At 32.4% G+C, this 14094-nt stretch overlaps 1 protein-coding gene across 1 annotated transcript in view; it reads right to left on the minus strand.

Annotated features, from left to right (window-relative positions):
- CSMD1 (CUB and Sushi multiple domains 1) overlaps positions 1-14094 on the minus strand; it is a gene marked incomplete at its 5' end in the record, with an annotated part of 494218 nt that overhangs the window by 27147 nt on the left and 452977 nt on the right. Inside the window, 5 exons of the mRNA XM_057371364.1 lie at positions 280-459; positions 1010-1186; positions 3397-3579; positions 6958-7131; positions 8683-8871. Of these exons, the coding sequence (XP_057227347.1) occupies positions 280-459; positions 1010-1186; positions 3397-3579; positions 6958-7131; positions 8683-8871 (903 nt within the window). The remainder of the gene's footprint in view (positions 1-279; positions 460-1009; positions 1187-3396; positions 3580-6957; positions 7132-8682; positions 8872-14094) is intronic.

Here is a 14094-nt window from a genome sequence, read left to right on the forward strand (position 1 = left end):
TTGTGGTAAGCTGAGCATTCTGACAATCTTCATTGCAGAGTGATTTGGTTCTATTTTAGTCAATAATGTTACTATTTTGACTGCTACTATACCACAGCACATGTGTAAAATAAATACAAATTTTACACAAATACTTGTCTAGATGTTTTAGTTGAATTTGAAACAGTAATTGTTCCAGAGAACATTTTGATTTTTTTTTAATAAGTAAAGATGCTGGTTAATAAATATCACATACATGTCAAAGCAGTACTTATAAATTATTTAAATTCAAAAGCTCACCTTTACAAACTGGTTTACTCTGGTTCCAAGTGCTGTCTTTTACACAACGCATGGTAGATGAACTTGCAGGTTCCATCAGAAATCCTGGATTGCACTGATAACTGACTGTCTTATTAAAGGTAAAATCATTTCCAAACTGAATGCCATTTGCTAATGCACCTGGATCTCCACAATTAATCACTAGTGAGAAAAAGAGAAAAGGAATTTTTTTTTAAAAAAACATGTAACAAAACATAGAACCATGCATACCTAATGTCTTGCTTCTCCCTGATTCTTGGTCCTTAGCAGAATGCTGATTGATCAATTCTGACTCATTTGGCTTACAATAAAAACTGGCRCAGTAATGTATTCAATTATACAAAATTTGATTTTGAACTTTCAGAACTTCCTCCTCTGAGCATAAGCCACAAGAAAAAAAATGGAAAAAAGTGCTAAAGGAACTCTAAAAGTGCACCTAAATATAACATTATTCTAAAAAATAGCTATATCATTGAAGAAATTTCTGAGGTAAACAAATACAATAAAGTTACCTATGTAGTCATCTTAAGTAATTCTGGAAGCATCTAGTTTGTGTTAAAAGGGCATGTGCCCTTAGATATATAAAAATATTCCTGTATTACAGGACAGGTGAATGTGGAAAAATGCATTATCTATGAAAACAATAATTTTCAGTAGGAAGGCTGGATGGCTTACTACATTAAAGCATTAGGGAAGAAAATTTCTTTCTGACCTGTGCAGTCTGGAGCAGTGCCAGTCCATGTCCCATTAGCAGTACAGTGTCTAGTTGTTAGCCCTGAAGTTTTGTAACCTTCCCAGCAGGCATAAATGACTGAGCTGGAGAATAATATTCCATCAGTGTATATTATCATACCATTGGCTGGTGTGCCAGGGTTCCCACAAGATACAGCTGCAAAGAAGAGATTTTAAAAGAAAAATTAAAAAAAAAAGTCAGTTTTTCGATGATAGGTGACTAACTGCGATGAAAAAAAAAAAAAAGAGGAAAGAACAACTAGGTTAAAATCTCATCTTTTAAAACACCCTTAGAAAATTTTACCAATAAACTTTTTAATAGGTATATTCTTGAATTGACATTTTATTTCTCTTTGTTAATACTATCACTTGCATTTGTTTTGTTTCCTTCTTTTTTTCAATTGCTGATTCAGATAGTTTGCCCTTTTCCACTCAATACAGTCACTGGAACAAACAAAGCTCATTWAGGACTTTCTGACAGACTTGTACCCCTGTTTTGCCTTTTGGCACATTCTTCTATTCTCTTCTTGTGTTCTGGTATCTCCTTTGTCACTTGTAAAAATGCATAATTAGTAAATGATGATCTTCTTATTCATTTATTTTTTAATCAAAAAAAGAACATTATGTATTGGCATCCATATATTCTGGGCATCTGTATCAATCCTTTAAGGCAATAATTATGTTTCAGCTTCRTATGTCCAGGATTTGACAGCAGCTGACCTTGATCACTTTGATCACATGGTGGGATTTTTTTGAAGGTTTAGCAGTGAGGGTTTTTTCCCAGAGTATCAACCAACCATTAAAAGCATTTGGGATTTTGTTTTTAATTTTTATAAGAATTTTTCTAACAATTCTGCTCCTTTGAGACACCACCCAGCTCTGGGGTACCCAGCACAAGAAAGATTTGGACCTGCTGCATGTGAACCTGATGGATGATCCCCAGCATAATAGGTACAATCAAATAATTAAAATATAACCAGTTTAGATTTCATGACTAAAACAAACACAATTTGCCAATTAAAAATTAGTCCACCATTTATGTTTGGAATGATACCTTAATGCCTTTTTAAAATAAAATTTTAATCCTTTTTAAGTATAAAAGTTTCAAATAGCRAAGAGAAAAATTAAACAGGTTGGAACTTGAACTTGTAGGAASAAAAAAGGTATTCTTCTAATTTCAACCTTAGAGTAAACAGGAAACAATTGAAGGACTATAGAGAAATTGAAAGAAAGAGGCTTTTTCTCCTGTTTTTTCCGTTTTTTTTTCTGAAAAGAGAAGGTTGAATCAAACACTATAAAGAAAGCGGAAAAAAGAGGAGCTTCTCAAACACTGATAATGGGCATTGACTTCTGCTGTCCTGCTGTATTTAATGTCTTCATGTAATCAAAGTATCCTGCAAAACTTCAATTTGCAGGCGAAAATACTGATCCAAATGCTGATCTTGTGCCCACTGCCATTTTTATAGAGTTATGATGATATCTGCACTGACAAAAGATTAGACTGTGCTGAAGAATACTGCAAAAGAACAACCTGTTACATGAGCTACAGGGATAAAATGTGTAGGTGAAAAAATACAAGAATTTTTTAAAAACATTTTGTTCTATCTTCCATTTTATCATTTAGTTTAAGAGACAAGATACTGCAGAATCCATTAAATCCAATGAATTAGATAAAGTAACTTTTCAAACATTCTTGGAAAATGAGAAGTCCTTATAAAACTGAATTCAAAGTCTTCTATTACTGCTTTCCAATTTGAACTTAAAAAAAATTAGTAAAAATTCTTTATTATGTTTTTTATCTTATTTTAAAATGTAATTTTCAGAAATATTCTCTGTCACATTTCTTCTGAAAGAAGAAGCATAGAAATATTTCATTAGATATTAGTCTAACTTCTGTGGAGAAATATGCATGAATTTATTAATTTATACATTGATTTATTCAACTTTATTTTATCATTTATTCAGTCTTTGATGAATAAATATTACACAGGAAGAGAATATGACAATATTTTATTGTTACAAAACAGATGACAGATTTATTTATCACTCTATTTTCATATCATCACTAAAAAGCATTTGTTTAATTTTACATTTAACTCAGGTATCTATTATTTATTTTCAGGCTAAATATTTCTGAACTAAAATTACTTTCTCAAAAACTTCTTATAAATATGTGTTCCAAAACTTTAGCATTATGGATTTAGGTTTTCAAGCAAAAGAAGAACTGCTTGCAAACTTTTTTAATATTGCCTTTCTGCCGAATATTATGAAAGCATATTTCTGCCTAACAAAACTTTTCAATCAAAGAATAAAAAGTCRTCAGTGTCACTTTAATAGTGTCAAAATGCCCATGGTAACAGTACCTACCTTCACACACAGGCTGGATACCCGACCAGGAACCATTCAGCAGGCATGTTCTCTCTGCAGACCCTCGCAGCTGATAACCCATTTCACATGAGAAACGTAGCAAACTTTTTGTTTTGAACTCATCCCCTAGTCTAGACCCGTGAGCTGGAACTCCTGGATCATCACAATAACCAGGATTATTTCCTGTAAAACACAGCAGAGCAGAATTATTGGCAGGGACATTATGTGAAAATGCAGTGGCAGTGAAAATACTCTCTTGCAAATAGCACCACTGAATTGTTTCTGTTACAATCAATCTTCTTCAGTATTACGGTGTGAAGCTAAAGCCAAAGATGAAAATACATATTTTTTTACCCTACTTCTTATCTCAGACCAATACAGGCCCAAACACAGAATGTGATATAAATAAAAGCGAAAAAATAATAGAGAACATAGTAAGCACCGCTGTTGCTTTTTGTCAGTGCAACAAATTTGTTGGGTTTTGGTATAAATTATATTTTCTACACATTTGATTTTATTGTTTAACTTGTTAAMTTCTAATAACAAGAATTAAATAACAGCAAGAGTGAGGAGAACCATATTAWTTTTTTTTAAGAATTTAATTTGAAATACATATATCCATAGAAAATACTCCTGTCTCTCTGTGTCTGCCAAGAATGAAAATTATCTTATCCTCTGAAATTTTATACAAATATTAGTTACAAATTTAGAAGAGAAAGAAGGTGTTGCAAGACAGACTTCTCAAAGATGTCCTCCTAAGTCTGATAAATCAGTCAACTGCTTTATAATATGAAATGGCTGTTGCAGGAGATACTATACAAAATGGTTGTAGAAGCATGGTCTCAGTATCAAYAATTTATTATAAATTTTGGTGTAAAATTCTGTATCTCCTAAATCCTTCTGTGTCTACACTGACATTCACAGCAACAGTATCCATTGTCCTCCACTTTTGAATTATATGTCTGAACTCAAATTCTATTGAAAATATGAGGCTTGATTTTGGGCTTTATTTTTTTTTTCAAAACATGTATAAATAATTTAACAGTGTGAAGTCTGTATATTCTTACATGGGCTTTTCTTCAGAGRCACCCCTCTCATATAAAGGACAAAATCCTAAACAAAGAAAAAACAATACCAAGTCTTCGAGAAAACTCAAATATTTCATTTAGAAATTAAAATTTTCTGAAGTCAGAAACAATTTCCACTTACTCTAAGACATTACTATTTCACAGACATTTCTGTCTGCTTAAAACATGTGAAATAACATGAGGACTATGATTCCGGGTTCCGCTGTGTCATGTTTAAATCATGAAACAGACATATCACATATACTTTGGCTTGTGAATGCAAAGGAATTTTTCAGGGCAGGATGATCTATGATTCTGAAAATTTGTTGATGTCTCAGTTTGCCTTGGGACTTTGCTGAGGGAATTATTCCAGATGAATGACTGGACATTTTTTTTCTTGGACATACCTAGTTCTGACTTGGAGAAAATTTGAACTGGGACCATGAARTTTTATATTCAAAGGGTATAGGAAAAGGTGGTTTCAGTATTATGAAGGTCTATGCCCTTTTTTATTTAGCAATGTAGAAGACTTCCTGTATCCATTACTGAAAAATGAGTTATTCATCCTAAAAATGTCAACTATTATGTAATTCAGAAAATAATAAATTTCACCATTGCAACAGGTCCCAGGTGACAACAAACCCTGATATCAAATTTATACCGTCATAGAAGCAGCAAGCATTCAAACATATATTAATATATAATAAGTAAATCCCATGCAGAAAGATACTACAGGTTTTAAACATTGTATTTGGACTGTTTTTCATATCCCTGAAGTATAAAACCAATTAGAGTTCTTAGTCATCCTGGGCACAATAATTCTTTTACTGACATTATGACAGTGAATTATTCTTATATGATTTTGATGGATTAATCTCCTAAATATCGAACATGGAAACAAGTTCTTCTTACAATTCCAAATATCTCAGAGAAACGAGACATCTTTTTAGGGTTTTCTTTGGCCTTTTAGTGGGGAGTTTTTCTTTGCTTTTTTACACTGAGCTAACAGATTTTTATTTTCCTAGAGAATCATCTTGCTCTCAAGATGGTGATCCATTGTATTCAAACTTAGAAAATTACATTCTGCATCAGTAACAATATTTTAGTTAAAGTAGACATATTTTCCCCAAAATATGAGTATAGTGCTCTTTAATGTTTTCAAAATCTATGAGTCTATAAAAACWCTATCATATTAATGACAATTATCTGAAGAGTCTCAATTATTAGTAATTCCAATTTCCCTCCACCAACATGAGATTTTTCCTTGTGGTGAGAAATGTTGGATAACAGCACTAGATTGTTATTCAGCTTTTAAAGTCTTGGTGCAATTTCAGATCTGGCATATCATGCTGGATGAAAAGGTGAAAGTGACATAAATGTGGGCTTAAGATAAGCAAGAAAAGATTTCTTGTTCTACAGTGATTCCTTTTAGGTCTAGGCACAAAGACCACGATGGCAGTGAGATCTAGCAGTGTGASAAGACTCTAAATTATTTCCTCCTTGAGCATCACAGAACAGAAAAGAAACAGTATTGATTTAAATTCACTTCCTTTTCTCAGTATTTCAAATTCTGCTCAGCATCCTTTCAGAATCAGCTCATAAATGGACCATTTTCAATGAACACGTTTTCAGAGCTTTTTCAAAGCACTGAAAATAATCCAAAGTACCTTRCACAGATTTAAATTAGGTCAAATCTGAATTGAACCACATTGAATCACATCAGCCCAACAGTGAGCATGTCCAAGAGTTCAAGGGCAGTTATAAGAAGATTGTATAATGGGTAATTATGAACAACTTTCTCACTAGGAAATTTTCTTCTTAYACCATTCAGGTACTTGTTTTTTATATATCAAAGTGTGTGGACCTGTTTCCCTTACAAAACCTATTAAATATGCYGTGAATATCCTTACCAGCTAATCCTTGCCTGAACTCTTCAACAAAACTGTGTTGTGATGTTTTATGGCTTCTTCTAGATTTGCAAAGGCTAGAGGAGAATAAATTGTTCTGTACTTCCTAACAGCACCAAGAACACATCAGACATTAATGGTGTTTGCACGTTGTGAAACTAATAAAGTATATTTCTGCAAGTGATAAGAGGAGTAAAATGTATGACATTTACCTTAATACCTTTGCTGTGGAGTTTCTTAATCAAAATTTTCTGACATAACAACCTTTGTTTGCACAAAACAGTGCTCATAAAAATATAACACATGCATCCTTTTTAAGCAAAACTTGACCAGATTTGAAGCACTATTTTGCTGCATCTTTTATACACTGCAGCATCTGGCTAAGGAGTGAAGTTGCAAAGTAATGACAAGKAGAGTAAGACAATTATGAGAATATTTCAATAAATGGGTGTGATACAGATGGGTGGCTATTGGTGAAATCAAAATATAACTGAAAAAGAAACAAAACAAACGTTTGGCTAACAAAATATGAGAATAGCCTTATGCATGTGACAAGGTGACATTCAGATAATGGTTGGTGCAAGTACCTGAACAGTGAGGGAGAGTCCCACTCCAGTGGCTGTCTTCTTGGCACTCTCTTGTAGAATTTCCTATGAGCCTTCGACCCGCTGTGCAAGAATAGTGAATTATGGAGCCATATGTAAATTTGTCTCCTGACAGAACTGCATTTGCAGGTACCCCAGGATGTCCACAAGAAATGGCTAACAAAGGAAAGACCACAATATTATGTTTTTATGACACAAAAAAAAATCTATTATAACCTTTACATATAAGGTTGGTTCCAAAAAATAAACACTTCTGTCTGCATTTCAAATCTTCCACATCTTCAGTTTTATTACTGGTCATTTGTAAGATTAAACACAAAACTACATATAAAACTAACTCATACAGTTTAGTCTTTCTCTAAAAATATAAAACTTTCTTTCTTCATTAATTTCTTTACATGYTCCTTCCCTACAAATAATACACATTATTTCAGTTAGGAATAGGAAGGAAAACACCAAATAAGGCTGATGGTGCAATGTGCTTATATATTGCATATATGATAATGGCAAGTATCTTTACTGTATCTACAACTCAGTACATTTTAAGCAGTATAATGAAATAAAATATTTATTCTGCAATGTTATTAAAGCAAGGTGATGCTCTAGATTCTAGAAAGAGGAATATGGATTACTGATAATTTTTACAATTTTAAATYGTATTTATTTTTCTAAGATAGAAGAAGTAAGAAATGTTTACACTAGTAAAATATTACTGACAAACAAAAACAATTATGCAGCTATTTTGTATTTAAAATTGTGTATTTTAATTATTTTACTGCTGGAATGTGAATAAATCCACTTTTTCAGGTTATAGCTCTTATTGACAGACACTGAAAGCATAGATTRTTGTGAAAAACAAAACAAAACTGCGTAGATCATATTAGATACATAGTAGTATGAAAAGCATAAGAAAGAAATAAATTCATCAAYCTGGTGACATTTATTGTTCTAGTATGTAAGTGTAAATTCACGAAATAAATAATTTTAGTAAAAAAATCACGATTCTGTAAAAACTTTAAAATCATCAGACGTGATTCAAATTAAAATATACTTTATTTTCATTTAYTATTTCCCATAATTATATTGCAAATCAGAAATCATGTCAGCAAATTAACAGCGATCAGAAAAGAAAAATATCTCAATGGAAATTAAACTCAGGCAAACTGTTATTTTTTAAAGATATGAATCTTACTGATTATAGGAAACACCAGAAGATTTCCTCCCTCTCTGAGGAGAAAGTGATGGGTAAGTATGAAATGATGTTATGAAAAGACCCTCTTGAGCAAAATTTTTTCTACACATTTCAGAGATTTGTTCTCAATATACACTACAATGAGTCTGAAAAAAAAATAAATATCTGATATAGGCATGAATGGTCTTAGACGATCATTCTAAATTACAACACMTGAATAATAATATTAGATTTCCCTAGCTGTTTTCAGATACCCTAAAAAATCACTGATAGGGGAAATTAATGTTACCTTTCTGACATTTGAAATAATAGTTAATAGTTCCCTGGCAATACATTTTCAATAATAGCAAGTTGCATGATATCTTGTCTTTATGTTTTCTCACTGAGATGTACAATTTGCAATATATTAATTTTAAAATCCACTTTTAGTTCCTTAATACATGGCTACACTTTTTTTTGTCTATCACAATTAAAAGTCTTAGCTTTAATGCTAATCCAACTGAATGAATACTTACACAGACACTTTGGTAATGATCTATCCCATAATCCATTGGCTTTACAGGTCAGTGCAGAGGAGCCCAAGAGATAAAAGCCCTTCTTGCAATGGTATGCCACRCTTGTTCCGTATTTGAAACTTTCAGGATAATTCTGCTGTCCGTGACGAATTGCATTCTCCACAAAGCCAGGATCAGAACAGTTCACCACTGGAAGACAAAGTGCGTTCATCACTGATGCATAACGGAAATATCATAACTGCAGCAATGGTTTTCATTATTTCATTATCAGTTCATGACTGTGGTTCATTTTTGGGTTTTATTTGACCTAAATATCACATATATTAACTCCTAAGTYGGTCTCTAGATCTCTTTGATTAGAACGTAATGCTAAAATTTTACTCAAGTTCTTGTAATAGTCTTAGACAAATTACAAAGTATCAAGTACACAAGCAGTTTAAAGATAAAAGATAAATTGGAAGAAGCTTTTTATCATTCCCTTGGTAGGCTTAGTTTGGTCTTCTACATAAATTTTATGTGAAGGAACAGTTTAAATAACACTTTGCCATTTTATTTTTTTAATTTCCTCTAGTGAAAAAAAATGCTTCAAATATTAAAAAGAACATTTTCTGCTATTAATGTGTAGAACAGGAAAAGGAAGATGATGAAAAATCAAGTATTTGATAGGGGAGTGATGGAAAGCACCAAAAAGCATGAAGTAATCTTTTCAGATGACCATTAAAAACCTACAAAAAATTATGGACATTGGCATGCCTGTTTAGTTTTTATATACAGTACATCTACCCTCCCCACTCCTTCATTTTATACTCTGCAGTGATTGTAGGATCACCGAATCATTTAACAGTTAGGGTTGAAAGAGACTTTTACAGACGCCCAATTCTGCTGTCTGCTAATCTGAAAACTATCTGAAAAGTTACAAATACATACTCCACCCCTCCCCTGTGTTTACTCTAAAGATAATAGTATAAATAAACAAAAAAAAAAAACCCTTATTGTTAGTATCATAAATTAAAGTTCATGAAAAAAACAGAAGAATCTATCTTTCAAGTATGTAACATAGCACAAATCAATTTTCATGTAAAAGAAATCGGTGGAGAATATAGACAATATTATAATTTGAGAGGTAAGAAATACATAGTCACTAATGAACTGCTTTCTACTCCTGAATAACTTTTTTTTTCAAAAGCTTAAGTTTTATCATACATTAAATGTAAATCTGTTGATTAGACAATACACTAGAAGAAGGCAGCTTTTGCAAATGTTCATTCATTGAAAGGACATTTCATTCAATCAGCTAAAGAGTATCAGGATTTTAGAAAAATGTTAACATCCTAAAATTTAATATATAGCAAAATCCAATTATAATTTATTTCTCCTAATCTTTTACAGCTATGATCTTAAAAGTGTTATATGTTCATAATTTTAACCTCACAAYAGTAGACAAACATATACCTAGGGCTAAAGAATCTCCCACCTGAATCCAAAGCTTCCTTTCACAAAAATTATTTTACAAGTGATATTTGGGGAAAGAACTGTCTTTGGCATAAAAAGAAAAAAACATTTTTCATCTACCTTATTAATCTACTTTGTTCATTTTTCACTGAAATCTACCATCTACCATCTTCCCAACAACATGTTATTGAAGAYACAATAAAATTACACAGAAAAGTGAAATATATTTTTAAAAATTAGGTGTTACAGTGATGCACACAAAGCATTAGAAAGGCATTATGTAGAATGATTACATTCAATGAGAGACCTTTTTTTTTTTTTTTTTTTTTTTTTTCCCGAAAGAGTAGTAAAACTTTAAGTCTAATTGAAACTATTCCTATTTTTTATGGTGCATCCTATGAAATAATTTACCAGAGAAGTTATATTTAGCTTACATTATAAAAGTTAAGCTTTTATTTCATACTACCAACTTCTATTTCAACACTGTGTTATAACCATAACATTTCATACATAAATCAAATTTGTGCCGGTTAAATAAATATGTTTACATAAAATTTCATTGACAGAAATAAATGCCTCTTTAGCGCTGCTTTTTGTTTTTTTTGTTTTTTTTTTTTTTTTTCCCATAAGACAAGAGAAAAAATGTAAACTCCTAATATCTCGCTACTCTTTGAAAGCTAAAAATTTGGATGTGGAAGTCCATTTCTCTGCACTTGCTTTGAAGAACTCTGAAAATTCTTACTTCTGGGGATCCCTATTTAAGAGTATTACCAAGAAAAAATGCTTTGTTCTTTTTACATGACACATTCATTGTTACTGATTTTTTTTTTCCATGGTTACTAATCACTGACAGCTAAGTCTAATTCTCTCACTGGCAACGTAACTACCATTGTAGAACAGGGACACATGTGAAAGTCTGCAAAATGTACATCCACTGACAGGAAGCCTTACCAAAATGTTAAGCTAGATCTGAATGAGCTCATATGTYTGTACTCACAGTGTAATTCTTCCTTGCAGAAACTAGCACAGTTCCCAGAAGCAACACCTGCTGCATCCTAATTAACTCTGTTTCTTAGGCAATTAGACATGGTGTAGTGCTGGCTGGATGCTGCCATAGAGTTTCTGCTTTTGGAACTAGCCTGTATCCTCTGCATAGTTATAAGTTGCCTTGTACAAACATATCCTTAAACTCAATTTTTCCTYATGCATATACATTCCTAAACATTTGAACACAAATCTGTATAAATACAAAGAAAAATAAGCCAGGACCTGTTCTCTGGTATGAGGCCAGTAGATGGTGGCCAGGTCTATGCCACTGTGCTCTGCTACCCTCCAGAGCAGGGTGAATTTCTCTGAACTGCTCATGAAGAATGATCCTGCTGTCCATACTAACCCCTGGACCGTGCTCCAAACAATTCCTGTGAATGTGCCACTTGGTTCAAATGAAAAACCATCTAAATAAATAGAAGTAATTCAACTCCCATGCACAGGCACTGTTAGTTTACAGATAAATTTTATTTCAAACACAGAAGTATTTCAAAATCTTTTATTTAGCTAAAACTATTTTTAATGACAATTTGATTCCCAACCTCACAGTAACACAATATTATTATTGTGATCCATCATATCACAACCTGATGTCCAGGGCAGTATGAAATRTTTACAATGGTGAAAAACAGAACTCAGGTGTTCTTGACACCTATATCTATAATTCTTATCAGGACACCATTCTGCAATGAAGCTGTATAGCARAAAGTAACTATGGCAAAAGATTCATATTATGATCTTCCTCCATGCAATCTATATTTTTAGTTTATTTTTTGGTGGGATATTTGGCTGATTTTGTTTGKTGGTTTTGGGGTTTGGGGGTTTGTGAAATTGTTTTATTGTTTATTYGGTTTGGTTTTGGTTTTTGTTGTTGWTACTTTGTCTGARAATGAAATTGCAGATGCTCTGGTACTCTCTTTGATGGAATGGGGAGGACAGTAGAGATCTACAGGCACAAACCTTTAAAAGGAAGTGCATTCCTGAGCAAAAATGTACACAACTTGTCATGGATTCATGGGCTATCAGTCTCACAGAAATCTCATTTGGGAATTGCGAGAACTTCAGCATAACAGAAAGTATTATTTCTTGAACTATAATATGGGATGTTTATTTTATTTCTAGATAAAAGTGATAAACAGTGCAATACTGCACAGATAAAAATTGTGTAAAGGAAAAAGCAGTAAAACAAACAGTAAAACACTTTAGAATTTGCTCAAAAGAAAAATAAAAAGTATTTATTTTTCACTGTAATTTAGAGAAAATCATTACTATTGAACTYGAATATGCACTAGGTTAGTTGAAACAGAGTATTGAAAATAAKAGTTCAAATAATTCCAATTTTATTCTAAGAACATTCTATTGAAACAGAAGAAAAATCTGATGCATATTGCAAAATTCTCGCATTTATTGAAGGTTTTGTACATTCATGAATACAATTGCTTTTCAAATATTCTTCYTTTTCTATGGTTTACTCAGGCCTTTCCTAGGTTTAATTTTTAACAAGCATTCACAAGAGCTGTCCCCATTTTTAGTGAAGTTGAAATTATTAGCATAAAAAAAATCAAATATAACTACTTAAAATTAAATCTTTGGTTTAACGGKTAAGGGTGCCAAGTTAGCTCATAGAAAGTCAGTACCAGAAATTAAAAGGAACTTTGTTTCATGAAGATATGCTGGCCCAAAGCTACCCAAAAGCAATTCTAACTGAACTGTTTTTCCAAGTCAATAGGGAGTACAGAAAAACTTAATTCTCCATGCAGCTCAGAAATACGGAGTGTTCAAGGAATATGCAGCAGTCACAGAGCATTAATTTGTGTGATACAGAGTTCTCACTCCTGTACCAGTAGTATCTGTTTAGACAGCTCAGTGATGAATTAAATACAAAACAATCATCAAATGCATAATTTAAGCATGTGCCCTGTGAACAAAATTTTTGCATCATACATGAAGTCTTATCAAATGATTATGCAAGAGAATATGATCTCTCAAGTTAAAAAGTAACCAAAATTATGCTCTTAGTACTACTTAGGATCAGCTATCAGTTTTTAAATATATACTYAAGTGTGCTGTTGCTAAGAATGGCTGCAGCAAGGAGTACTTTAGGAAAGAATTGGAGTTGGCTGGCATACAGAGCCAAGGCAGTATTTTCCCTGATTGCCTTTCACCCTGGGGACTCAATTGTAAATCACAGTGAGAGTAGACGGAGATTGCTTTCTCTCAATGACACCTGTCAAGGGTTACATGGGAAATGAATTCTGTCAGTCTTGGTTTAGTTTTCTGGAAAAGCTGCAGAATGCTCTAAGTCTGCCCTGATAACTTTGGAACCTCACACTGAATAGATTCAAACCCTTGAGGACAAAGAAGTTAAAAGACCATGTCAGAGTCCTCTAGGGCAGCTTTCTGGTAAGAAGTTGAATGATCATCACAAAGTAAACTATTCACAGAATTTAGAAATTTAGTCAAGTGCAAGTTATCTTTCTGAAGAATATCAACATACTATCAACTATCAACATGAACAGACTATGTATATCTGTCACTTACAGTATAAAAAAAAATCACAACAAACACCTCTGACTTCGGAAAAAAAAAAAACAAACAAACAAAACACATTTCTCATCTTATATGAATGCTTAACTCCACTATAGATGGGAAACTGCTTAAATTCAGAGCTGCTTTATCTTTGGATGAGAAGAATTGGTCATCAGTCCCAATCTCTTCCATCTTCCTATCAGCTGSCATCAGAAAGGTTATTTCTATTGTCAGTTGAGTGGTACATATCATCACTGATTCAAATGACACAGCCATTAAAGAGAACATGGTAAAACTACTGATTCCTTGTAGATACCAGATTCTTGATAAGACATAAAAGTCCAATTAAATTTTGCAAGAATCTATGAGTAATGAAATAAAGAT

Source organism: Malurus melanocephalus, unplaced genomic scaffold, assembly GCF_030028575.1.
Source record: "Malurus melanocephalus ecotype Western Australia unplaced genomic scaffold, MMel_1.1 scaffold_6, whole genome shotgun sequence".
Classification (NCBI taxonomy): Eukaryota; Metazoa; Chordata; class Aves; order Passeriformes; family Maluridae; genus Malurus; species Malurus melanocephalus.